Source organism: Heterodontus francisci, chromosome 3 (assembly GCF_036365525.1).
Source record: "Heterodontus francisci isolate sHetFra1 chromosome 3, sHetFra1.hap1, whole genome shotgun sequence".
NCBI lineage: Eukaryota > Metazoa > Chordata > Chondrichthyes > Heterodontiformes > Heterodontidae > Heterodontus > Heterodontus francisci.
The window spans coordinates 157,379,048-157,406,914 of NC_090373.1; the positions used below are offsets into that span (position 1 = coordinate 157,379,048).

Below are 27,867 nucleotides of genomic sequence, written 5' to 3' on the forward strand. Positions count from 1 at the left end.
AGGGGCAGGAAGAGAGGTAGGGAGGGGCAGGAAGAGAGGTAGGGAGGGGCAGGAAGAGAGGGAGGGAGGGGCAGGAAGAGAGGGAGGGAGGGGGAAAGAGAGGGAGAGGGGGAGGGGGAAGGAAAGGGGGAGGGGGAAGGAGACGGAAGGAGGGGGAAGAAAGGGAGGGAGGGAGAAAATGATAGAGGGAGGGGCGAGAAGAGAGGGAGGGAGGGGCAGGAAGAGAGGGAGGGAGGGGCAGGAAGAGAGGGAGGGAGGGGCAGGAAGAGAGGGAGGGAGCGGCAGGAATAGAGGGAGGAAGGGGCAAGAAGAGAGGGAGGGAGGGGCAAGAGAGGGAGGGAGGGGGAGACGATGATGGAGGGAGGGGGAGACGATGATGGAGGGAGGGGGAGAAGATGATGGAGGGAGGGGGAGAAGATGATGGAGGGAGGGGGAGAAGATGATGGAGGGAGGGGGAGAAGATGATGGAGGGAGGGGGAGAAGATGATGGAGGGAGGGGGAGAAGATGATGGAGGGAGGGGGAGAAGATGATGGAGGGAGGGGGAGAAGATGATGGAGGGAGGGGGAGAAGATGATGGAGGGAGGGGGAGAAGATGATGGAGGGAGGGGGAGAAGATGATGGAGGGAGGGGGAGAAGATGATGGAGGGAGGGGGAGAAGATGATGGAGGGAGGGGGAGAAGATGATGGAGGGAGGGGAAGATGATGATGGAGGGAGGGGAAGATGATGATGGAGGGAGGGGAAGATGATGATGGAGGGAGGGGAAGATGATGATGGAGGGAGGGGAAGATGATGATGGAGGGAGGGGAAGATGATGATGGATGGAGGGGCAAGGAGATGATGGAGGGAGGGGCAAGGAGAGGGAGGGAGGGAGGGGGAGAAGATGATGGAGGGAGGGGGAGATGATGATGGAGGGAGGGGGAGAAGATGATGGAGGGAGGGGGAGAAGATGATGGAGGGAGGGGGAGAAGATGATGGAGGGAGGGGGAGAAGATGATGGAGGGAGGGGGAGAAGATGATGGAGGGAGGGGGAGAAGATGATGGAGGGAGGGGGAGAAGATGATGGAGGGAGGGGGAGATGATGATGGAGGGAGGGGGAGAAGATGATGGAGGGAGGGGGAGAAGATGATGGAGGGAGGGGGAGAAGATGATGGAGGGAGGGGGAGAAGATGATGGAGGGAGGGGGAGAAGATGATGGAGGGAGGGGGAGAAGATGATGGAGGGAGGGGGAGAAGATGATGGAGGGAGGGGGAGAAGATGATGGAGGGAGGGGGAGAAGATGATGGAGGGAGGGGGAGAAGATGATGGAGGGAGGGGGAGAAGATGATGGAGGGAGGGGGAGAAGATGATGGAGGGAGGGGGAGAAGATGATGGAGGGAGGGGGAGAAGATGATGGAGGGAGGGGGAGAAGATGATGGAGGGAGGGGGAGAAGATGATGGAGGGAGGGGGAGACGATGATGGAGGGAGGGGGAGACGATGATGGAGGGAGGGGGAGACGATGATGGAGGGAGGGGGAGACGATGGAGGGAGGGGGAGAAGATGGAGGGAGGGGGAGAAGTTGATGGTGGGAGGGGAAGATGATGGAGGGAGGGGGAGAAGATGATGGAGGGAGGGGGAGATGATGATGGAGGGAGGGGGAGATGATGATGGAGGGATGGGGAGAAAATGATGGAGGGAGGGGGAGAAAATGATGGAGGGAGGGGGAGAAAATGATGGAGGGAGGGGGAGAAAATGATGGAGGGAGGGGGAGAAGATGGAGGGAGGAGGAGATGATGATGGAGGGAGGGGGAGATGATGATGGAGGGAGGGGGAGATGATGATGGAGGGAGGGGGAGATGATGATGGAGGGAGGGGGAGATGATGATGGAGGGAGGGGGAGATGATGATGGAGGGAGGGGGAGATGATGATGGAGGGAGGGGGAGATGATGATGGAGGGAGGGGGAAATGATGATGGAGGGAGGGGGAAATGATGATGGAGGGAGGGGGAGATGATGATGGAGGGAGGGGGAGATGATGATGGAGGAAGGGGGAGATGATGATGGAGGAAGGGGGAGAAAATGATGGAGGAAGGGGGAGAAAATGATGGAGGAAGGGGGAGAAAATGATGGAGGAAGGGGGAGAAGATGATGGAGGGAGGGGGAGAAGATGATGGAGGGAGGGAGAGAAGATGGGGGAGGGAGAAAAGATGGGGGGAGGCAGAAATGATATGGGGGGGGAGATGGAGGGGGATGAGAGTGTGTGCGGGATGGGGAGGAGAGGGAGAGGAGAAGAGAGGGGGAGAAGAGAGAGAGGGAGGGGAGAAGAGAGAGAGGGAGGGGAGAAGAGAGAGAAGGGGAGAAGAAAGAGAGGGAGGGGAGAAGAGAGAGAGGGAGGGGAGAAGAGAGAGAGGGAGGGGAGAAGAGAGAGAAGGGGAGAAGAGAGAGAGGGAGGGGAGAAGAGAGAGAGGGAAGGGAGAAGAGCGAGAGGGAAGGGAGAAGAGCGAGAGGGAAGGGAGAAGAGCGAGAGGGAAGGGAGAAGAGCGAGAGGGAAGGGAGAAGAGCGAGAGGGAAGGGAGAAGAGCGAGAGGGAAGGGAGAAGAGCGAGAGGGAAGGGAGAAGAGCGAGAGGGAAGGGAGAAGAGCGAGAGGGAAGGGAGAAGAGCGAGAGGGAAGGGAGAAGAGCGAGAGGGAGGTGGAGAAGAGCGAGAGGGAGGTGGAGAAGCGAGAGGGAGGTGGAGAAGCGAGAGGGAGGTGGAGAAGCGAGAGGGAGGTGGAGAAGCGAGAGGGAGGTGGAGAAGCGAGAGGGAGGTGGAGAAGCGAGAGGGAGGTGGAGAAGCGAGAGGGAGGTGGAGAAGAGAGGGGAGGGGGAGAAGGGAGGGGGACAAAAGAGAGAGGGAGGGGGATAGGGAGAAGAGAGAGGGAGGGGGAGAAGAGAGAGGGAGGGGGAGAAGAGAGAGGGAGGGGGAGAAGAGAGAGGAGAAGAGGGGGACGGCGGGCGGGGGGGGAAGAGAGAGGGCAGGGGAGGAGCAGGGAAAGAGAGGGAGTCGGGGAGGAGAGAAGAAATAGGGGGCGTGTAGGAAAGAGTGGGGGGGAGAGCGGGGGAGTAGAGAGCGGGGGAGGAGAGAGCGGGGGAGGAGAGAGCGGGGGTGGAGAGAGAGGGAGGAGAGAGAGGGGGAGGAGAGGGCGGGGGAGGAGAGAGAGGGGGAGGAGAGAGAGGGGGAGGGCGGGGGAGGAGAGAGAGGGGGAGGGCGGGGGAGGAGAGAGAGGGGGAGGGCGGGGGAGGAGAGAGAGGGGGAGGGCGGGGGAGGAGAGAGAGGGGGAGGGCGGGGGAGGAGAGAGAGGGGGAGGGCGGGGGAGGAGAGAGAGGGGGAGGGCGGGGGAGGAGAGAGAGGGGGAGGGCGGGGGAGGAGAGAGAGGGGGAGGGCGGGGGAGGAGAGAGAGGGGGAGGGCGGGGGAGGAGAGAGAGGGGGAGGGCGGGGGAGGAGAGAGAGGGGGAGGGCGGGGGAGGAGAGAGAGGGGGAGGGCGGGGGAGGAGAGAGAGGGGGAGGGCGGGGGAGGAGAGAGAGGGGGAGGGCGGGGGAGGAGAGAGAGGGGGAGGGCGGGGGAGGAGAGAGAGGGGGAGGGCGGGGGAGGAGAGAGAGGGGGAGGGCGGGGGAGGAGAGAGAGGGGGAGGGCGGGGGAGGAGAGAGAGGGGGGCGGGGGAAGAGAGAGAGGGGGAGGGCGGGGGAGGAGAGAGAGGGGGAGGGCGGGGGAGGAGAGGGGGAGGGCGGGGGAGGGCGGGGGAGGAGAGAGAGGGGGAGGGCGGGGGAGGAGAGAGAGGGGGAGGGCGGGGGAGGAGAGAGAGGGGGAGGGCGGGGGAGGAGAGAGAGGGGGAGGGCGGGGGAGGAGAGAGAGGGGGAGGGCGGGGGAGGAGAGAGAGGGGGAGGGCGGGGGAGGAGAGAGAGGGGGAGGGCGGGGGAGGAGAGAGAGAGAGGGGGCGGGGGGGAGAGAGAGGGGGCGGGGGGGAGAGAGAGGGGGCGGGGCTGAGAGAGAGGGGGCGGGGCTGAGAGAGAGGGGGCGGGGCTGAGAGAGAGGGGGCGGGGCTGAGAGAGAGGGGGCGGGGCTGAGAGAGAGGGGGCGGGGCTGAGAGAGAGGGGGCGGGGCTGAGAGAGAGGGGGCGGGGCTGAGAGAGAGGGGGCGGGGCTGAGAGAGAGAGGGGCGGGGCTGAGAGAGAGAGGGGCGGGGCTGAGAGAGAGAGGGGCGGGGCTGAGAGAGAGAGGGGCGGGGCTGAGAGAGAGAGGGGCGGGGCTGAGAGAGAGAGGGGCGGGGCTGAGAGAGAGAGGGGCGGGGCTGAGAGAGAGAGGGGCGGGGCTGAGAGAGAGAGGGGCGGGGCTGAGAGAGAGAGGGGCGGGGCTGAGAGAGAGAGGGGCGGGGCTGAGAGAGAGAGGGGGGGCGGGGCGGAGAGAGAGAGAGGGGGCGGGGCGGAGAGAGAGAGGGGGCGGGGCGGAGAGAGAGAGAGGGGGCGGGGCGGAGAGAGAGAGAGGGGGCGGGGCGGAGAGAGAGAGAGGGGGCGGGGCGGAGAGAGAGAGAGGGGGCGGGGCGGAGAGAGAGAGAGGGGGCGGGGCGGAGAGAGAGAGAGAGGGCGGGGCGGAGAGAGAGGGGGCGGGGCGGAGAGAGAGGGGGCGGGGCGGAGAGAGAGAGGGGGCGGGGCGGAGAGAGAGAGGGGGCGGGGCGGAGAGAGAGAGGGGGCGGGGCGGAGAGAGCGAGGGGGCGGGGCGGAGAGAGCGAGGGGGCGGGGCGGAGAGAGCGAGGGGGCGGGGCGGAGAGAGCGAGGGGGCGGGGCGGAGAGAGCGAGGGGGCGGGGCGGAGAGAGCGAGGGGGCGGGGCGGAGAGAGCGAGGGGGCGGGGCGGAGAGAGCGAGGGGGCGGGGCGGAGAGAGCGAGGGGGCGGGGCGGAGAGAGCGAGGGGGCGGGGCGGAGAGAGCGAGGGGGCGGGGCGGAGAGAGCGAGGGGGCGGGGCGGAGAGAGCGAGGGGGCGGGGCGGAGAGAGCGAGGGGGCGGGGCGGAGAGAGCGAGGGGGCGGGGCGGAGAGAGCGAGGGGGCGGGGCGGAGAGAGCGAGGGGGCGGGGCGGAGAGAGCGAGGGGGCGGGGCGGAGAGAGCGAGGGGGCGGGGCGGAGAGAGCGAGGGGGCGGGGCGGAGAGAGCGAGGGGGCGGGGCGGAGAGAGCGAGGGGGCGGGGCGGAGAGAGCGAGGGGGCGGGGCGGAGAGAGCGAGGGGGCGGGGCGGAGAGAGCGAGGGGGCGGGGCGGAGAGAGCGAGGGGGCGGGGCGGAGAGAGCGAGGGGGCGGGGCGGAGAGAGCGAGGGGGCGGGGCGGAGAGAGCGAGGGGGCGGGGCGGAGAGAGCGAGGGGGCGGGGCGGAGAGAGCGAGGGGGCGGGGCGGAGAGAGCGAGGGGGCGGGGCGGAGAGAGCGAGGGGGCGGGGCGGAGAGAGCGAGGGGGCGGGGCGGAGAGAGCGAGGGGGCGGGGCGGAGAGAGCGAGGGGGCGGGGCGGAGAGAGCGAGGGGGCGGGGCGGAGAGAGCGAGGGGGCGGGGCGGAGAGAGCGAGGGGGCGGGGCGGAGAGAGCGAGGGGGCGGGGCGGAGAGAGCGAGGGGGCGGGGCGGAGAGAGCGAGGGGGCGGGGCGGAGAGAGCGAGGGGGCGGGGCGGAGAGAGCGAGGGGGCGGGGCGGAGAGAGCGAGGGGGCGGGGCGGAGAGAGCGAGGGGGCGGGGCGGAGAGAGCGAGGGGGCGGGGCGGAGAGAGCGAGGGGGCGGGGCGGAGAGAGCGAGGGGGCGGGGCGGAGAGAGAGAGGGGGCGGGGCGGAGAGAGAGAGGGGGCGGGGCGGAGAGAGAGAGGGGGCGGGTCGGAGAGAGAGAGGGGGCGGGTCGGAGAGAGAGAGGGGGCGGGTCGGAGAGAGAGAGGGGGCGGGTCGGAGAGAGAGAGGGGGCGGGTCGGAGAGAGAGAGGGGGCGGGTCGGAGAGAGAGAGGGGGCGGGTCGGAGAGAGAGAGGGGGCGGGGCGGAGAGAGAGAGGGGGCGGGGCGGAGAGAGAGAGGGGGCGGGGCGGAGAGAGAGAGGGGGCGGGGCGGAGAGAGAGAGGGGGCGGGGCGGAGAGAGAGAGGGGGCGGGCGGAGAGAGAGAGGGGGCGGGCGGAGAGAGAGAGGGGGCGGGCGGAGAGAGAGAGGGGGCGGGCGGAGAGAGAGAGGGGGCGGGCGGAGAGAGAGAGGGGGCGGGCGGAGAGAGAGAGGGGGCGGGCGGAGAGAGAGAGGGGGCGGGCGGAGAGAGAGAGGGGGCGGGCGGAGAGAGAGAGGGGGCGGGCGGAGAGAGAGAGGGGGCGGGCGGAGAGAGGGGGCGGGCGGAGAGAGAGAGGGGGCGGGTCGGAGAGAGAGAGGGGGCGGGTCGGAGAGAGAGAGGGGCGGGTCGGAGAGAGAGGGGGCGGGGCGGAGAGAGAGAGGGGGCGGGGCGGAGAGAGAGAGGGGGCGGGGCGGAGAGAGAGAGGGGGCGGGGCGGAGAGAGAGAGGGGGCGGGGCGGAGAGAGAGAGGGGGCGGGGCGGAGAGAGAGAGGGGGCGGGGCAGAGAGAGAGAGGGGGCGGGGCAGAGAGAGAGAGGGGGCGGGGCAGAGAGAGGGGGCGGGGCAGAGAGAGAGAGGGGGCGGGGCAGAGAGAGAGAGGGGGCGGGGCAGAGAGAGAGAGGGGCAAGGAGGAGGGAGGGGGAAAGCGAGGAGGAGGGAGGGGGAAAGCGAGGAGGAGGGAGGGGGGAAAGCGAGGAGGAGGGAGGGGGAAATCGAGGAGGGAGGGAGGGGGAAATCGAGGAGGGAGGGAGGGGGAAAGCGAGGAGGGAGGGAGGGGGAAAGCGAGGAGGGAGGGAGGGGAAAAGCGAGGAGGGAGGGAGGGGAAAAGCGAGGAGGGAGGGAGGGGAAAAGCGAGGAGGGAGGGAGGGGGAAAGTGAGGAGGGAGGGAGGGGGAAAGTGAGGAGGGAGGGAGGGGGAAAGCGAGGAGGGAGGGAGGGGGAAAGCAAGGAGGACAAGAGAGGTAGAGTGAGGGGGAAGAGAGAGGGGGAGGGGAACGAGAGAGTGGGAGGGGGAATGTGAGGGGGAGGGGAAGGAGAGAAAGGAGGGGAGAGAGTGTGGTGAACTGAGAAAGAAGAGGAGTTGGGGGGAAGGTGGAGGAGAGAGAGAGGGAGAGAGAGAGAAACAGGGAAAAATTTTGAAATATTTCTATATAACTTTTGCCAGCATTATTACAAATAATGCAGCTTGTTTTCTTGTGAGGCAGTACAATCCTTTGGAAAGTACAACCATGTTTCTTTCCATTCTCTCATTCTATAATTCGGTCATGGTCACTTTTGGAAATACCCCTAGTTATTTGTTAATCAGAAGGACAAGTCAAGCCCTACATGTTTCCACTGCTTGGTGCCTTAATAAATATCAGGTTTAGCATTTTACAAGAAACATGAAACAAGTGGTCTTGAGAAGTTTTCATGTTGCAAGTGAGGTTTTATGACGACAGCAGAATTATAGTAGTGATGCAAACTGGGACCAGCCCCTTATCTGGTTGTGGGATCTCTTCCTGTTTGGCTTGCAGCAGTGAGTATTTCTGGTCAACTTGCTTCCGACAGGCTCTATGGAAGTGGAAGATAGAACTGCTCTGACAAGACCAGGGGTGGTTTGTTTGTTTTCCGTTAAGGGTTGCCTGCTTCCTCAGTCTCTCGGCAAAGGAATGATACTAATGTGCAGGAAATTGTCTGGGTAGCTCAGATGCTCACTGAGCCACTGTAATGGTGTCTCCAGCATTGGTTCAATCCCGTGAATCACAACTTGATACTGTTTCTCCACATCTAGTTCAAGCACAAACAAAAGCAAGTTACTTAAAATATTCACAGTAAAAATGTGAATATCTAATTTTACAAAAGTATGTAACTTGTAAAATGATTATCCATAACATTTTTTAATGAAAAAACTGATGTCTTCGCACAGCAATTTGGATATGCAGCACTTACTTACTCTAACTATGTCCTTAGATTACACACTAATTTCAGTATGCATTACACTCTGAAAATGTAAGCTTTATTGTTAACGCATTATTACAGGCTAATTTGCAGAGCATCACATGCAAAAATACATACACATCATGCTTCTTACAGACTTTTAACCAAACCACTTCCTACCTAGACCTGGCATCATCTTGTTTTATCTCTTTGTGAGCTCCCCACAGTGTACCTTTGCTACATGCTGCTCAATAAGTTCATCTAAAAATTGTAGTTTCTGAAAGGTCAGCCTCTAAAATTAGGTTTGCATTTAAAACAGGGTCATTATACAACTGTGTCAAGTAATGTTCGGAAAGTGATGATGGTAATGCTTGGTGTGAAGTTCACACTGTGCTTGCTCACACCTGCGTCCATGCACAAGTAAAAACTCTAACGTATAAGAACAACTGGATATGACAACTTTTTCAATTCAATAAAAGCAGTGTCAGAAGATCAGTGTTTGGGTGGGAATAGGAGAACTGGAACCTTAAGCTCTCCATTGCATAAACATGGAAAGTTAAGAAACCGAAGGTGCAGACAAATACTCATTGTAGATGAGACTTGCAAAAAATGCTTTAACTTACATTTTCTCCAGAATTAGTGGGAAATTAAAAACAGAATACCAGCCAAGCCTTATAGCTGAGTTGAAAGTCTGGACAGTTTTGTTTAGGTTCTGACAAATGTTTAAACTTTATTCTATTCATCAGTAAAAATCTATTTAATTGAATCCATCTACATGAAAAACCACAGGCTGACGTCTACAGCCCATACATCACGGTGAAAGATTTTGCCATGGCAATTGCAGTAATAGCCAGTGGGTCAGGTCAAAGAGGATTAACCAAGCCAGGATACACCAAAGGGAGACATCAAACACTCATTTTAGAAGGGCAATTAATCTTGAAAGAAAACTTGGCCTAATGTTTCCTGGTGAATGAGATCTCAATCTTACGAGCAATACATGATGTAGCAGTAAAACAAATATATATACACAAGGTTTAAGTGCTTTCATCCTGTGATAGCGAACAAACGGAATGTTGTTTATCATAAAAACGCAAATCCATAAAGGAGTACATATTAAGCAAATTTGTATCACATTTTATAGGGATAGTCAAAGTGCAGGCTTGCATATAGAATTGATTAAAAATAAATCAAATGCCACTTTCTCTTTTCTTCTCTACTCCAGTCCTTTCAAAAGGTCAAACATTTTGATGGTCCTGTGTTACCCCAGATGTCTTTTAGGTTGCGACTGGATCAGCAAAGGACAATTCTGATTAGTGACCATCTTCCTTGATGTTACATCCACCATACACAAGGAGAAAAATAAGGCTTTGGGAGGTCTCCGATCAGCATTTATGCTATTGGGTTGAGCTGTTTGCTAATTCTGATTTCCTGTTCAGAAGAAAATATATAAAAACACCGGCCCAAGTGACCATCCTTCCTCTGCACAACTAGATGGAATGATAGCAGGCTAATCGACTGTATAGGGTATCACAGCTAAACCTGATCCTATCCTCATCTGCCATTTACATATGCAGCGGCTACTGCATAATAATCTAGAGCTGGAACACTGGCTGAATATTCCCTTGCTAATCCAGAGGAATCAGGTCAATTCTAACACTTACCATCACTCTCGCTAACACTAGTCAACTCACCATATTCTAGGGTTCAAGCCAGGAACTTTCCTGATCTGTAGAAGTCAGGTATTCACTGCCTTAACCAACTGGCCCAAGAAAAGACCCCCAAACATTATTCCATTCAGAGAACAAATTCTATCTGAAAGCTACTTCGGAACAGTAGGCTGTGAAGGTGGAGTTGCAAGGAATGGGGTATGCAGGGTAAATTCCAGAAGGTTCTTTGCCAAGAGGGAACGAGGGGGAAGATAAAGTGCTATAGCAATTGTTGATTTGTGTCATTGTTATCAGTTATTACTAAATACACTCCAAGTATACAATCACCTTTGGAGCTCTGTCCAGATGCCATTTGGTTATCAGGTGCTTATACAGGTCTTCATAATTGGTAAAAGAAAGACTCGCATTTATATAGTGCCTTTCACAACCACCAGATGTCAAAGCGCTTTACAGCCAACGAAGTACATTTTTTTGAAGCGTAGTCACTGTTGGAATACAGGAATGTGGCAGCAATGTGATAATGACCAGATAATCTGCCTTTGTGATGTTGATTGAGGATAAATATTGGCCAGGACACCAGGGATAACTCCCCTGCTGTTCTTTGAAACAATGCCATGGGATCTTTTATATTCACCTGAGCAAGCAGATAGGGCGTTGGTTTATCATCTCATCCAAATGATAGCATCTCGGACAGTGCAGCGCGAACAGGAAAAAAATTACTCCAGACAGGGAGGAGAAGCAGAGAAGCCATATATAAAATCCAGCACATAAAAATTTTTTCTTAAAGATTGACTGCTCCTATATTTCAACGATTACATTTATTCAATGATGGTTTTTACATTTAACATGGGATTTAGAAACATTTATATTTATTCAACAGGGGTAGTGCTTGGTAAAATATTAAGCCACTTCAGGCTGAAAAGAGATAGTTGGGTAAACAAATCATAGAATCATGGAAATTTACAGCACAGGAGGCCATTCAGCCCAACTATTTTCCAGCTCTTGGCCTATAGCCTTGTGGGTTCGGCATTTCAAGTGCATACCCAAGTATTTTTTTAAATGCAATGAGGGTTTCTGCCTGTTCCACTCTTTCAAGCAGTGAGTTCAGGATCCCAACGCCCTCTGACTGAAAATATTTCTCAACTTCCCTCTAATCATTTGACCGATTAGTTTAAAATCTATGCCCCCTGGTTATTGCTCTCTCTAACAACAGAAATAGGACCTACCCATCCATTCTATGGAGGCCCCTCAACTTTATAAACCTCAATTAAATCTCCCCTCAGCCTCCTCTGTTCCAAAGAAAACAACTCCAGCTTATCCAATCTTTCCTAGTAGTTAAAATTTTCCAGTGCTGGCCACATCATCGTGAATTTCCTCTGTACCCTCTCCAGTGCAATCACATCCTTCGTAGGAACCAGGACTGTACGCATCACTCTAGCTGTGGCCTAAGTAGCATTTTATATAGTTCGAGCATAACTTCCTTGCTCTATACTCTATCCTTCAACTAATAAAGGAAAGTATCCTTTCTGTCTTCTGAACTTTATCTACCTGCCCTGCTACTTTTAGGGATCTATAGACATGCATTCCAAAGTCCCTCCACATTTCTCAGTAAACTACCATTTATTGCATATTCCCTTCCCTTGTTTACCCTCCTCAATCATAGAAACATAGAAAATAGGAGCAGGATTAGGCCATTCGGCCCTTCGAGCCTGCTCCGCCATTCATTATGATCATGGCTGATCATCCAACTGAGTAACCTGTTCTCGCTTTCGCCCCATACCCTTTGATCCCTTTAGACCCAAGAGCTATATCTAACTCCTCTTTGAAAACATACAATGCTTTGGCCTCAACTGCTTTCTGTGGTAGCGAACTCCACAGGCTCACCATTCTCTGGGTGAAGAAATTTCTCCTCATCTCAGTCTTGAGAGGTTTACCCTGTATCCTTAGATTATGACCCCTGGTTCTGGACTCCCCCACCATCGTGAACATCCTTCCTGCATCTACCCTGTCAAGTCCTGTTGCCCGCCATCTCAGGAATCAGTCTGGTAAACCTTTGCTGCACTCCCTCTATAGCAAGAATATCCTTCCTCAGATAAGGAGACCAAAACGGCACACAATATTCCAGGTGTGGCCTCACCAAGGCCCTGTATAACTGCAGCAAGACATACCTGCTCCTGTATTCGAATCCTCACGCTATGAAGGCCAACATACCATTTGCCTTTTTTACCGCCTGATGCACCTGCATGCTTACCTTCAGCGACTTGTGTACGAGAACACCCAGGTCTCGCTGCATATTCCCCTCTCTCAGTTTATAGCCATTCAGATAATAATCTGCCTTCCAGCTTTTGCTACCAAAGTGGATAACCTCACATTTATCCACATTATACTGCATCTGCCATGCATTAGCCCACTCACTCAACGTCCAAATCACCCTGAAACCTCTCTGCATCCTCCTCACAACTCACCCTCCCACCCAGTTTTGCGTCATCTGCAAATTTGGAGATATTACATTTAGTTCCCTCATCTAAATCATTAATGTATATTGTGAATAGCTGGGGTCCTAGCACTCAAAAGCATTATCTCACACTTCGCCCGATGAAATTCCATTGGTTACTACTCTGTCCATCTGACGAGTCCATCGATATATTTCTGCAGTAAGTGCTTTCTTCTTCACTATCAACCACACTGCCAATTTTTGTCTCACCTGCAAACTTCTTAACCATGCCCCCCACATTCAAGTCTAAATCGTTGATATATACCACAAAAAACAAGGGACCTAATACTGAGCTCTGCAGAATCCCAATGAAAACTGCCTTGCAGTCACAAAAATATTTGCCAGCTTCCTGCCACTGAGCCAATTTTGGATCCAACTTGTCATTTTTCCTTGGCTCCCATGGACTTTTACTTTACTGACTAGTTTGCCAAATGGGACCTTGCAAAAACCTTGCTAAAATCCATGTAGACAACATTAAATTTTTCTGCTCTCATCGACCCTCCTTGTTATCTCAAAAAATTCTAACCAAGTTAGTCAGACACGACCTGTCTTTAACAAATCCATGCTGGCTGCCCTTGATTAATCTGAGCGTTTTGAAATGGAATTTTTTCCCAATAATTTTTCCACCACTGAGGTTCAGCTGCCTGGCCTGTAATTACTCAGTCTATCCCTTTCTCCCTTTTTAAACAATGGCATATTATCAGTCCTCCAATCCACTGGCACCATGCCTGCAGGCAGAAAGGATTGGAAAATGATGGTCAGAACCTCTGCTACTTCCTCCCTTGCTTTCTTTAGCATTCTGAGATGCAATTCATCTGGGCCTGCCAATTTATCTACTGTCAAAGATGCTAAACCTGTCAATATTTCTTCTCTTGCTATGTTATCTCATACAATATTTAACACTGCTCCATAACTACAATACCTGCATTGTCCACTTTTTTATGAAAACAGACATTAAGAACTATGCCCACGTCTTCTTCCTCCACACACAGGTTAGGTTTTTGGTGCCTAATGGGCCCGACTCTTTCTTTAGTTATCCTCTTGCTCTTTATGCATTTCAAAACCATCTTTGCATTTTCCTTGATTTTGCTTGCCAATATTTTTTCATGCCGTCTCTGCTTTCCTAATTTCCTTTTTAATTTCACCCTTGCACTCTGCACACTCCTCTGGCTTTCTGTAGTATTGAGCTCTCAGCATCTGACGCAAGTCCTGCCACATCCAGTCCTGAATGGTGGAGACAATTAAACAATTAACTGGAGGAGGAGGAGGCATCACTAACATCCCCATCCCCAATGATGGGGAGCCCAGCACATCAGTGCAGACAAGGCTGAAGCACCTGCAACCATCTTCAGCCAGAAATGCCAAGTGGATGATTCATTTCGGCCTCCTCCTGAGGTCCCCAGAATCACAAATGCCAGTCTTCAGCCAATTCGATTCATCCAACATGGTATCAAGAAATGGCTGAACACACCGGATACAGCAAAGTTGATGGGCCCTGACAACAACCAGCTGTAGTACTGATGATGTGCTCTGGAACCATCCATGCCATGCCCCTAGCCAAGCTGTTCCAGTGCAGCACAACACTGGCATCAATCCGACAATGTGGAAGATTGACCATATATAGCCTGCTCATAAAAAGCAGGACAAATCCAAGCCGGCCAAATATCACCCCATCAATCTACTCTCGATCATCAGTAAAGTGATGGAAGGTGTCATTGACAGCACTATCAAGTGGCACTTACTCAGCAATAACCTGCTCACCAATGGTACCAAAAGAGCCACTTGGCTCCTGACCTCATTACAACCTTGCTCCAAACATGGACAAAAGAGCTGAATTCCAGACGTGAGGTGAGAGTGACTGCCCTCGTCATCAAGACAGCATTTGACCAAGTGTGGCATCAAGGAGCCCTAGCAAAACCGAAGTCAATGGGAATCATGGGGAAAACTTACACAAAGGAAGATGGCTCTGGTTATTGGAAGCTCATCTCAGCCCCAGGACATTGCTGGAGGAGTTCTGCAGGGCTGTGTCCTAGGACCAACCATCTCCGGCTGCTCCTCCATCACAACGTAAGAAGTGGGGTTACTTGCTGATGATTGCACAATATGCAGTACCATTTGAGACTCCTCAGATACTGATGTATGCCTTGCTTGCATGCAGCAAGACCTGAACAACATTCAGGTTTGGGATGATAAGTGGCAAATAACATTCACGCCACAGAACTGCTAGGCTATTACCATCTCAAACAAGAGGAAGAATCTAACCATCTCCCCATGACATTCAATCCACTGCCCTCGACATAAAGGCAGCATTTGACCGAGTGTGGCATCAAGGAGCTCTAGAAAAACTGAAGGCTTGGTGTCATTTTGTTTTATAATGCTATGGTGAAGCACTTTGGTACGTTTTATGATGTTAAAGGAACTATACAAATATAAGTTGCTGTACTTGCTTTAAACAATTACAGGTCCGATATCCAAAATCTGGCTATTCGAAAACTGGAATTGACTGTAAACCAGACATTTTTGAAAATATTCAAATGCAACAACAGTGTGAATCGATCATAATTACTTGAATTAAACGTGAAAAGACTGAAGAGACAGCTTTTTATAGTATCCGACTTAAAGAGTAATGTTAAGTCAATGCTTCTCTTAAGTTTAATTTTCTTTCAGTCAATTTCTACCCAACTTGTTTTAAAATTGTGAAATGTCGGCGACAACTGGCGGATCTTCCCCCCCCAACACTCTCCACTCTCTGTCCCAGGGAGAGGCTCCAGTCAGCTGGGGATGGTACTCGGGCGGGGAATAAGCCGAGGCCCGTGGCTATCCTCAGGCTCTGGCTAACCCGGAGGACGGTTGCCGGCTCCATATGTCCGAAATCCAGGAAAATCCGAAATCTGGTGTGGTCTTGGTCCCAAGAGTATTGGATTTTGAATATCGGACCTGTAGGAAAGATATCTAGTTTCACTGGATTTTGCTCTTAGAACTGCATCGCATACCAGCCCTGCTGATAAAAAAAGTCACATTTCCTTTTTGGAATGGAATTGGTAACAACGCATCAATAGATCTGAAATCCTTGACTGCGCTGGAAGTCCTGCTTGAAGACCGTCTTAGAAGATATGTATCAACTCCTGAAGGACCACTCAACTGCGCCGTATGCCACTCAAAAGAAACATTAAAAGATGAAAGCTTATTAACTTTCATATTGATGACTTGATGAAAGTAGGGACTCAATCATGTAGGGCAGAGCAAGATATAGTTAAACCAGCTCTTATTTATTGATCTATACTGAAATCAGGCACAAATTACAGGCTTCTAAGGTTACCTGAGGCACAATGGCTGGGCATTCATGTTGTCATGATCCTATTTTTTTTCCAGGAAATATGCAGTGCGTCTTTAAGACAGCAAAGGATCGATACTGCTTTAAGAACAAGCAAGCCTCAGGAGTTACCAAGAAGGTACATTTTGGTTGCCTTGGATACAACCATACAGAGAGGTAACCAACCAGTTTCAGAAGGTGCATCCTGGTTGCCTTGGATACAGCCAGAGACTGAGGATCGATATACAATGTTGCAATTAACTTTTAAACTGGCTTTTTATGTGAGACAGACTGTTCTAACAGACAGACAGCTGGGCCAGCATGAACTGAACTGAGATCTCTGCTAATTTAAACTGAAGGAAGAGGATTTAAACGGAGACATTTTTGGTCATTATCCCTCAAAATTCTAAAGCCAGATTGATTCTTTTGAAAATGGTTGCTAGTTGTTGATCTACTGTGGTCATCACTAAGAAAGAAGTTTGAAGCTTCGGATGTTGGACTGTTTTCCTTTCCTCATCGGACCTTGGAAGATTGCGAGTGGACTTTAATCAGAGGATTGTTCCTTGGGAAACATAAATCTGCAAGGACTCTTAATTTTTCCTACTTTTTTAAATGTTGCTTTTATCTTAGTAGTGTTTAAGAATTTAGTTTTTCTAATAAACAGTTAATTTGTTGATCTAAAGACACCTGGTTTAGTTCGCCTCATTCGGGGCTTAATAGATTGTTCAATTCGACTGTTGCTTTCTTTAATTTGGAAACTTTAAAATGGTATGTTATGCGATCTGTGGAGTGACAGGACTGAATTGACAGTGCGTTGCTCTCACTGCAATCAGTATCATAGATTTTGATTGGGGGCTTTGTCTTGAGCGGTCGTGTCATAACAATGTTCAGATGAGATAGTAAACCAAGGTTTCAGTTGCTCCAGCAGTTGGACATGTATGATCCCATGGTACTACTCAAAAAAGAGCAGTGGAGCTCTGTCAGAGCCTTAGCCAATATCCCAGTATCCCTTAACCAACAGCACCATAAACAGATTAACTGGTCATTTATCTCATTACTATTTTAGGACCTTGCTGTGCACAAATTGACAGACATGTTTTTCTACATTAAAATAGATACTATACTTTAAAAGTATTTAATTGGCTGTGCAGTGCTTTTGGATATCCTGAGAAAATGAAAGACGCTGTATAAATGCCAGTTAGAATTAGAATTAGAACATTACAGCGCAGTACAGGCCCTTCGGCCCTCGATGTTGCGCCGACCATCTGACCTACACTATTCCATTTTCATCCATATGTCTATCCAATGACCACTTAAATGCACTTAAAGTTGGCGAGTCTACTACTGTTGCAGGCAGGGCGTTCCACGCCCCTACTACTCTCTGCGTAAAGAAACTACCTCTGACATCTGTCCTATATCTTTCACCCCTCAACTTAAAGCTATGTCCCCTCGTGTTTGCCATCACCATCCGAGGAAAAAGACTCTCACTATCCACCCTATCTAACCCTCTGATTATCTTGTATGTCTCTATTAAGTCACCTCTCCTCCTCCTTCTCTCTAACGAAAACAACCCCAAGTCCCTCAGCCTTTCCTCGTAAGACCTTCCCTCCATACCAGGCAACATCCTAGTAAATCTCCTCTGCACCCTTTCCAAAGCTTCCACATCCTTCCTATAATGCGGTGACCAGAACTGCACGCAATACTCAAGGTGCGGCCTCACCAGAGTTTTGTACAGCTGCATCATGACCTCGTGGCTCCGAAACTCGATCCCCCTACTAATAAAAGCTAACACACCATATGCCTTCTTAACAGCCCTATTAACCTGGGTAGCAACTTTCAGGGATTTATGTACCTGGACACCAAGATCTCTCTGCTCATCTACACTACCAAGAATCTTCCCATTAGCCCAGTACTCTGCATTGCTGTTACTCCTTCCAAAGTGAATCACCTCACACTTCTCCGCATTAAACTCCATTTGCCATCTCTCAGCCCAGCTCTGCAGCCTATCTATGTCCCTCTGTACCCTACAACACCCTTCGACACTATCCACAACTCCACCGACCTTCGTGTCATCCGCAAATTTACTAACCCACCCTTCTACACCCTCATCCAGGTCATTTATAAAAATGACAAACAGCAGTGGCCCCAAAACAGAACCTTGCGGTACACCACTAGTAACTAAACTCCAGGATGAACATTTGCCATCAACCACCACCTTCTTTCAGCTAGCCAATTTCTGATCCAAAGCTCTAAATCACCTTCAACCCCATACTTCCGTATTTTCTGCAATAGCCTACCGTGGGGAACCTTATCAAACGCCTTACTGAAATCCATATACACCACATCCACGGCTTTACCCTCATCCACCTGTTTGGTCAACTTCTCGAAAAACTCAATAAGGTTTGTGAGGCACGACCTACCTTTCACAAAACCGTGCTGACTATCGCAAATGAACTTATTCTTTTCAAGATGATTATAAATCCTATCTCTTATAACCTTTTCCAACATTTTACCCACAACCGAAGTAAGGCTCACAGGTCTATAATTACCAGGGCTGTCTCTACTCCCCTTCTTGAACAAGGGGACAACATTTGCTATCCTCCAGTCTTCCGGCACTACTCCTGTCGACAATGACGACATAAAGATCAACAACAACGGCTCTGCAATCTCCTCCCTGGCTTCCCAGAGAATCCTAGGATAAATCCCATCTGGCCCAGGGGACTTATCTATTTTCACTCTTTCCAAAATTGCTAACACCTCCTCCTTGTGAATCTCAATCCCATCTAGCCTAGTAGGCTGTATCTCAGTAATCTCCTCGACAACATTTTCTTTCTCTACTGTAAATACTGACGAAAAATATTCATTTAACGCTTCCCCTATCTCCTCTGATTCCGCACACAACTTCCCACTACTATCCTTGATTGGCCCTGTTCTAACTCCTATCATTCTTTTATTCCTGATATACCTATAGAAAGCCTTAGGGTTTTCTTTGATCCTATCCGCCAATGACTTCTCGTGTCCTCTCCTTGCTCTTCTTAGCCCTCCCTTTAGATCCTTCCTGGCTAGCTTGTAACTCTCAAGCGCCCTAACTGAGCCTTCACGTCTCATCCTAACATAAGCCGCCCTCTTCCTCTTGACAAGCGCTTCAACTTCTTGAGTAAACCACGGCTCCCTCGCTCGACAACTTCCTCCCTGCCTGACAGGTACATACTTATCAAGGACACGCATTAGCTGCTCCTTGAATAAGCTCCACATTTCGTTTGTGCCCATCCCCTGCAGTTTCCTTCCCCATCCTACACGTCCTAAATCTTGCCTAATCGCGTCATAATTTCCTTTCCCCCAGCTATAATTCTTGCCCTGCGGTATATACCTGTCCCTGCCCATCGCTAAGGTAAACCTAACCGAATTGTGATCACTATCGCCAAAGTGCTCACCTACATCTAAATCTAACACCTGGCCGGGTTCATTACCCCGTACCAAATCCAATGTGGCATCGCCCCTGGTTGGCCTGTCCACATACTGTGTCAGAAAACCCTCCTGCACACACTGGACAAAAACAGACCCATCTAAAGTACTCGAACTATAGTATTTCCAGTCAATATTTGGAAAGTTAAAGTCCCCCATAACCACTACCCTGTTACTCTCGCTCCTGTCGAGAATCATCTTCGCTATCCTGTTATTTCTTCCTTTCTGTGTTACAAGCTTCCACACAGAAAATTAGAAAAGTCCATGGAGCACCTGACAAGGAGCTGCCAGAAAATCCTATGGTTACACGAGGGAACAGTTGTCATCTTGGTCCTCATCAATATCATAATCACTTCATGTTACCTTTTAATGCACTATTAACAGAAATACTATCAGTTAGTTGGAGGTGAGAACAGGACATCGTCTACAGTGGGATGTACCATAGTTGGGGGTCAAACAATAACATTTTTGTTGCTTTTGATCAGAGTAGATTGATAAAATCTTATGGCCCTAGGGAAACCTGGATGATTAGGATACTTTGTGCTCTCATCCCTCTGTCCTCAAGGGAAATGCTGTACTGTTCATCCCTGCAACTCAGTTATCATCCCAGTTACAACTTCAGTTAAGCACAAAGTGTATGGGTGGGGGGGTGGTGGTGGTGGGGGGGGGGCGGGGTTGGAGAGACAGGAAATGAAAGACCAGAGCGAGTAGCTACAGAAAAACATGAAATTCTAAAATGTTCAGAGTTACAAGGTTATTGCTACAATCACTAGGAAACTGGTTAGAACAGAGTCACTTATGAGTGGTAAGTAGCCTGTAGTGAAGTTCCAAGCTTTCCTTTGTCACGACCAAATGATGATTTGGGTTGTGGTAACTATTATTAAGTATGTGAATAATATTTTAGCTGATCCTTTTTCCTCTCTCTCCTCTAGTATAGTATGACATGAATAATGTGATACCTGTCTAAAATATTGAGGCATGATTATTACTCCAGTAAGGATATGGCAAACTTAAGTGTAAATCACTTTGCCTTTTGAATTTTGTCATAAAGGACTCCATGGTTGAAAAGCAATCCATAGATTTATTACAGAATCAATTTAGAATGTCTAAACATGGAAATCCGAGTAGACAAATTAGACTAGCAATGCAACTGAATGCGCAAGCTCTAGAAAGAATTCAGCTTTGTTCAAAAAGAAGTTATCCTGTAACTTAAGTGTGAAGACATCTGCCAGGTATGGCAGATAATCTTTAGAAATTAAGCTTCTAAAAACATTTCCATAATATAACTGAATATAAATAAACTGAGATTGAATAAAGGAGGCTTAAACTTTCACTCAAGATTGTGTTAAGAACTAAAAACATAGGGATAATAGATCACAAATGCTCTGCAATAAACAAACCAGAATGGATTGCAGGAACAAAAGGTAAAGGACAATTTTTAGGATGAGTATTTGTAATTTTCCTTGGCTTTCTCTTTTGTTTCTCTCTCTTAGTTCTCCTCCTCCATGCCCAGAGAGGTAATGTACAGTTTATCCCTGAGAAATTATTTCTCAACAAATCTCCAACAATTAAATGATAGTTATTAATCCTTTCCAAACATCAAGGACAGACAAGTTTGCAACATGGGAGCCACTGCCAGCACAAAACTGACCAAAAAAATCCAATATGAATCCCTGTGCATTCTGTTGCTAACAAGTAATAATAGTTATCAAACCCATCCATTATATAAAAGTTGAAGTCACTTCCAGGTAATCATTATCCTATACTAGATCTACTTGGCATTGCTCATAGTAAATTATAAGTTATGCTTTTTCCAAGGAGGGGGATGGAAAATGCACATTTCCACTGAAAGATTCAGGAAAGGTGATTGCATGAGACCTTCGAACCAACATGAAGTGTTTTGTGATTGGTCCTTGGAAATTGTTTTTCCTTGATGAATAAAACAAAATATTTCCTCACATATCACAAAAATAAATGGCTGCATGTAATTTAGCGGAACAACTCAACTTTATTGCTCAATTGTTTAGGCTGTGGTTTATGTCAAGAAAACCTTATATGTCAATTGAGAAATATTAATTTCATCGGTTGGAAACTTACATTAGACTTTTAATGGAGAAAAATCTTGCAGTTAACTTTTTTTTTTAAAAGAACTGGCAACCAAGGTGGCCACCACAATTTGCATCTGAAGCACTTTTCATATTCAAAAGATCCACCCGGAGCCAGGGGGTTGAGCTGCATGAACCCAGAACAATGGCATGCTCTAAGTAATTGAATTACCGAGGATTGCTTCATTAGCACGGTAGTCAAAGCCATCCTGACACATTGACTTTGAAAGAGCAAACCCCTCTGAGTGTAAATATTGGCATTCTATAACTTATGGAGCCAATTTTGAACTCATTAAAAAAGTCATTATCTCATTAAAAAAAAAGGGGATTGAGAGAACCATGTGACTGTCTGTCCACCTCTGAAATAACAAGTTTTGTTGCACTCACAAAAGACAAGCAGAAACTGAGACTGCAACAGCAGAGAAAGCTGCGTGCTTCCCATTCTCTCTTTCTCTCTCCCCATAAAACTTCAAGTCTGAAAACCGTATGCGACTGGGGAACCCTCCAAGCCTACAGAATGCGACAGCCAGCGACCAGGGGAAGAGAGCCAAATACAATTCTGCCTTCAGGAAAACCCTGAGCAAAGCAAGCCAGCCAAAGTGCACTTTGACCAGCAAGGACCTAAAGAGTACAGCTTCATCCGAGAACTACCAGCAACACACCAAGGCTCCTTCGACAGCACCTTCTAAACCCGCGACCTCTACCACCTAGAAGGACAAGGGCAGCAGATGCATGAGAACACCACCACTTGTAAGTTCCCCTCCAAGCCACACACAATCCTGACTTGGAATTATATCGCCGTTCCTTCAGTGTCACTGGGTCAAAATCCTGGAACTCCCTTCCTAACAGCACTGTAGGTGTACCTACCCCATATGGACTGCAGTAGTTCAAGAAGGCACCACCACCTTCTCAAGGGCAATTAGGGATGGGCAATAAATGATGGCCTAGTCAGCGATGCCCACATCCCAGGAACGAATAAAAAAAAATCATCCACTTCACAGACTGTTTATTTGAGTTCCATTTATTCTGTACTTTAACCAACCACCAAATCTATTTTTCCCTCTGTAATCTATTTGCGTGTGTGAGATTCTCATGTGAATGTGTAAATATGTATAGCATATTTTTTAGTATTTTTAAATCAGGGTTAGAGTGTTAAGTATAATAAACTTACCTCTTTCTTGCTTAAACGCAAGAAAAGCTGTCCGATTCATTCTTTCACGATCACAGTAAAGGTAAAAAGGTTAAACCAGACAGCCTGACTCTGATTTGTCAATGCATTGCCCTGAGGAATGAACCAGTGAATGGCTGTCATTCATTTTGTTTAGCTAGAACAGGCGCATTGTTATTTCTGTCTGCAAAGAACAGGGCTCTGTGTATTAATATATGTAGCTTCCAGTACGCGCAAATGTGCTACAATGCGAGCCCTACTGACAATCTTAAATTGGTTGTCAGCGTAATTCTTAGCACACTGAGGATTATTTAGCAAATGTTGTCCAATCGCGGAATCACATCTAATATCGGACACTGTGTTTTGAGTTTTGCAATCACGGGCTGGTTGTGTACGGCCTGTACCTCGCCCATTGCGAATAGCGGAAGGGACATGTTGTTTGATACGATCCGCCAGTCTTTGGAACATACGGCCTATATACCTAGCATCACACTGGCATTGAAATTCATACATCACATTACTCATTTGTGAGATAGGCAGGACGTCTTTTTGGCTCGACGGTAGCATCCTGTTAGTGGTGAACATCATACGTTTTGCTACTGCATAGTAGCAGTATGAAACAGCTAGCTTCACCTGTTGCTCAAGTATTTGGAATCCATTGCCCTTCCAGAGTAATTCGAGGTAGACTGGGCACTTTTCAGGGCCGAAAATGATGACCTTCGGCCCGTTCATAAGTTTGCGCGATATACAGCGAGAAATGATCTGATCAGGGTAGACACTGTCAAACAATCAGAGTCAAGCTGCCTGGTTTAAATTTTAAACAAAGCTTGGCAGTTAACTGTCAGTCACCGTAAACTGGTGCATTCTCCATGGCAATGCCTCTACCAATCAGAGTTCACTTGCCAAGCTATCAGCACTTTCTTCTCATACAGTATAAAGTAATTGTTTTCCCTTACATTGGTATTCTTGCGGATTGTCCTGATGAGTGCAAGACGAAAAGCTTTGACAACATGTCTCTATTTTCAGCAATACTCAAGTTCTGTACTACCAAATGACTAATTTTTATTCTATGAGGGTGGAGCTGGGTCCTGTTAAGGCTATAGATTTGGATTCATAAGTGAACAGAGCCGCAGATCAGAGTTTAATTGTTGTTTGCTGATGGTTATGTTTAAGTTTCAGGCTAAAGGTAAGAAGCATCCAACATTAAAGCGTGATTGCTCAATTCAATCCAAGCCTAGACATTACAATTTCTGTATCGATGCAAGTTCTGTTGCTCTGTATGTTGCAAATGATTGGCTATTAAATACTTTTTTGGAACATGACAAAAGATTTATATATATAAGACAGTTACGATGAACAAAATGATGCCACAAAAACAAGCAACAGCAAGCTACTGAAAACGTCAAACCTGCAAACTCAATGTGAATAATGTAACTACACTAAAATAAGCCAGCACAAATCAGTAAACCTGTAATGCATTCTGAGAGTATGCTCTGGCATCTCCACAACAGAAATGCTTTGTACGATACCACAAATAGCCTACATTAACAGGAAGAGGTTCTATTCTAAAAGTGAATTATTTGCTTGTAACTATATGGCTTTGACGGCTTTTGAAGTTTTATTTCTCGTGTATCCATTTGGAGGAACAGCGATTACTTTTTACAGGATGCACTGAACACAGTAATAATTCCAAAGAAATGTGAGCAATGAGGTTTGTCTCTGTTCACCTATGCCATTAAATGATCTCTATGGTATTGCAAAACAGAGCCATCTGTAAATGTGTTTTGGTAATACGGAGATCAATGAATATGCTACAAATATAATGGGCTGTATTTTACAGAGCCCCCAATGTCGGGGGTCGGTGGGGGATGGGGGGGGGGGGCGGGAGGGCAGGCAAGCACCGAGACGCCATGAGGGCACAGCCTAATATTGCTGGCGGCGGTGAGGCCTCGTGGCGGCCTCTCTGCCAGTCGGCAATGGGACCGCCATTGACATATTTAAATGAATTTAAATAAATGAATTAATTACCTTTACGCTCCCAGGTGCGATATTCATGTCGCTGGCCGGCAATCCCTCGCCTTCGGATCCCCGTTCGGGCAAGTGAGGTGGAATGCTGGTGGGGAGGAGATATATTTCTCAATGTGGTGGGGGGGTGGGGGAAGAAGTCATATCATTGGTGTAGGGGATGGTGGGAAGGGTTACAGTGTAAAGTTTGTGCACTTTGAGGGTGGGGGGTGGGGAGGGAGGTCAGGTGGATAAGGCAAGTACTGGTGTGGAGGGGGGGGGGGAAAAGAGAGGGAAAGTAATTAATTCTATGGTTATTGGGGATTGGGAGAGGGGCAAGATAAATTTATTAAATCAATATATCTTTAAATATTTAAATTGAATGGTAGGGGTCGAAGCCCTTTAAAAATGGCATCAGTGCCGGCGCACAGGCAGCTGACACCATTGCTGGGGATGGACAGCCCGCCCCCTTCACATCACTGGGGGGTGGGGGGGGGGGGGTGGCAGTCCTCCCTGGCTACATAAATGAGCTGCTGCGCTGAATATCGTGGCAGCTCTGTGACATACAGCCCGTGCAGGCGGGCTACCATTGTTTTAGCCTGCCGCCGATTTTGGCAGAGTACTGATGGATGCTGAGATAATTTTAGAAGATTTGAATTACTGAGTAATGTGGATATCATTTCCCTCAAAGAACACTTAATTTTATTTTGCTTCTTACCCTTTCATCATTTCTTCTGTACACCGAACAGTGTTTATTTCTTCCATTCACTGTACTTTTCCAGTACTCCTTTCGATTAATGTTTATTCTTAACTTGAAAAATTAATGGCTTTATTGTCTCTTCCCTTTGTTAAATGTTCTCTTCACAGCTCCCCTGATGGCTCATTTAGTAAAGGCTACAAGTAACTGAGTCATACAACCAGAAAGTCATAGATTTAATTTCTAATCTCTAAGTTAACTGATCTTAGCCAGGATGGCAGTCGGGCTGCTGCAATCAGCTACAGCACCCATGAACTGTTAGGGAAAGGAAAAAAAACAGGGTTTCTAAACTCCCCCAAAAACAGCCAATTGGGTGAAACAGCAGAGTTGCCATGAAAACACAGCTTTGCATGAGACCCACACTCCCTTCCCAGCTCACCCCCTCGCCCCCTCCTTCCCAGCTCCCCCCTCACCCCCTCTTTCCCAGCTCCCCCCTCCTTCCCAGGTGCCCCTCGCCCCCCCCACTTCCCAGGTCCCCGTCGCACCCCCACCTCCCCCCTTCCCTCTCTGTCCATGAAATCACACAGCTTACGTTCGGGCCCCTGCTCAGGGATAGGAGCTAACAACCCCACTGCCTTGTGGGCGTCTCGGGAGAGACCAAGGCTAAGGGAGTAAACCCTAACAGAAAATCCGGAGCAGAACCCCAAAGGCGGTCATGTGTCACCTTTGGCATGTTTCCGGCAGTTCCTGCAGCCATACCGGTGCCAAACGTCATGCTCTGCACTCCTTTGGTCCCCACTAGGAAGGCTGAAAGGGGGGTTTTGACGCTTGGGCAACTCACAACCTCCATACATTCGCCCAGGCATGCGCCATGGAGAGATCACTCCACAGTTGCCTCACAGCGACCAAAACAACACGGGAGGCAGCAGTTACGAGTTATAAGTCCAGCTCAATTGGCGTAGAGATTGGGCGCCACTGGTTGCCTTTGTCGGTGGGAGACGTCATCGCATCTCACTGGACAGCTACCGCCCGTCTCAAAACGGGCAGCCCCCTGTCAGTAAGGTTCGGTCCCGCCACAGTCAACCTGGTTCATTGGGTGCTTGGAGCTCAGGATCATTGCCCGACAAGTGGACTGTAACACCGCACCAAACAGCATGACAAAAAAAGGAAAGATACCAGCCCTTTGTTTTGCAAGCTGGAACATCAGAACTGTGTGTCCTGGCCTGTAGGAAGACCTTACACAAATCAATGAATCTCGGAAGACCACAGTGCCCCCGCGTTGGCTGTGGTGGGGAAGAGACGGTCGCCCACCTCCTCCTGGAATGTGCCTTTGCAAAGCAGGTGTGGAAAGAGATGCAGTGGTTTTTGTCAAGGTTCATCCCAAGCAGCTCTGTAACACAGGAGTCTGTGCTCTACGGGCTGTTCCCAGGGACGCACACCGAGACAAACATCAACTGCTGCTGGAGGACTATCAATTCGGTGAAAGACGCCCTTTGGTCTGCCCGAAACTTGCTGGTCTTCCAGCGCAAAGAGTTGTCCACCACCGAATGTTGCAGACTGGCACATTCCAAGGTCCAGGACTACGTGCTGAGGGACGCACTAAAGCTTGGGGCAGCCGCAGCAAAGGCTCAATGGGGAAAGACCACAGTGTAAGGTTCCCCCACCAAGCTGGACTGAGGGGCTGGAACCATGGGAAGCCCCTCGAACTGTATCGTTAATATTCTCAATTGCTGTAAATGTAAAACTGTAATTGACATGACAATTGTGAAACGGAAGGGTTGGGAAGAAACTCATGACATTATTGAAAGAAACTGATCTCTTTTGCAATGTTTGTATTTTTTCGTGCTGTTTGGAAACTGTTTGGCAATGTAATTTTTACAGATTTTTATGAATAAAGTATATTTTGGAAATTTAAAAAAAAAAAATGAATCTCGGAAGACCGCCATCATTAACAACAAGCTCAGTAGACTCAATGTGGACATTGCAGCACTTCAGGAGACACGCATCCCTGCGAGCGGATCTCTAAGAGAGCAAGACTACACCTTCTTCTGGCAGGGTGGGGATCCTGAAGAACCAAGACAGCATGTCGTGTACTTCGCCATCAGAAACTCTTTGTTCAGCATGAATAGAGCCAGCTTCAAATGGCTCAGAACGCATACTGTCCATCCGACTGCTCACCGCCTCTGGTCCAGTACACCTACTCAGCATCTAGGCTCCAACACTCTGCTCCCCACCTGAAGTTAAAGACCAGTTCTACGAGGAACTCCATAATATCATGAGCAGCATTCCCAATACCGAAGATTAGTTCCTGCTGGGGGACTTTAACCATGACTCATGGCCCTCCTGTCTTGGGCACTATGGCATTGGAAGGATGAATGAGAATGGACAGAGACTGCTGGAGTTGTGTACCTATCACAACCTCTGCATTACCAACTCGTTCTTTCATACTAAACCCTGTCACCAGGTTTCATTGAGGCACCCAAGATCACATCATTGGCACCACCTGGACCTCGTCGTCATAAGGCGAGCCTCTATGTACAGTGTCCAAATCACACGCAACTTCCACAGTGCGGACTGCAACACCAACCACTCCCTGGTGTGCAGCAAAGTTAGACTCAAACCAAAGAAGCTACATCACTCCAAGCAGAAGGGCCACCCACGCATCAACACTCTCAGAATTTCTCATCTACAGCTGTTACATAAGTTTCTAAATTCACTTGAAAAAGCCCTTCAAAACACTCCTACAGGGGATGCAGAGACCAAGTGGGCCCACATCAGAGACGCCATCTATGACTCAGCAATGACCACCTATGGCAAACGTGATAAGCAGAATGCAGGCTGGTTTCAATCTCACTTTGAAGAGCTGGAACCTGTCATAGCCACTAAGCGCATTGCACTGTTGAACTACAAGAAAGCCCCCAGCGAATTAACATCCATAGCACTTAAAGTAACCAGAAGCGCTGCACAAAGAACAGCCAG

General features: G+C 49.6%; 1 protein-coding gene across 2 annotated transcripts in view; it reads right to left on the reverse strand.

Annotated features, from left to right (window-relative positions):
- atg5 (ATG5 autophagy related 5 homolog (S. cerevisiae)) overlaps nt 1-27,867 on the reverse strand; it is a 289,336-nt gene that overhangs the window by 18,080 nt on the left and 243,389 nt on the right. Inside the window, exon 8 of one of the 2 annotated variants that reach the window (XM_068027007.1) lies at nt 6,836-7,825. The exons of the other annotated variant lie outside the window; for it this stretch is intronic. Within the exon in view, the coding sequence (XP_067883108.1) occupies nt 7,689-7,825 (137 nt within the window). The 3' untranslated portion in view covers nt 6,836-7,688. Of the gene's footprint in view, nt 1-6,835; nt 7,826-27,867 lie in introns of those variants that run through there. 2 annotated transcript variants of the gene reach the window in all.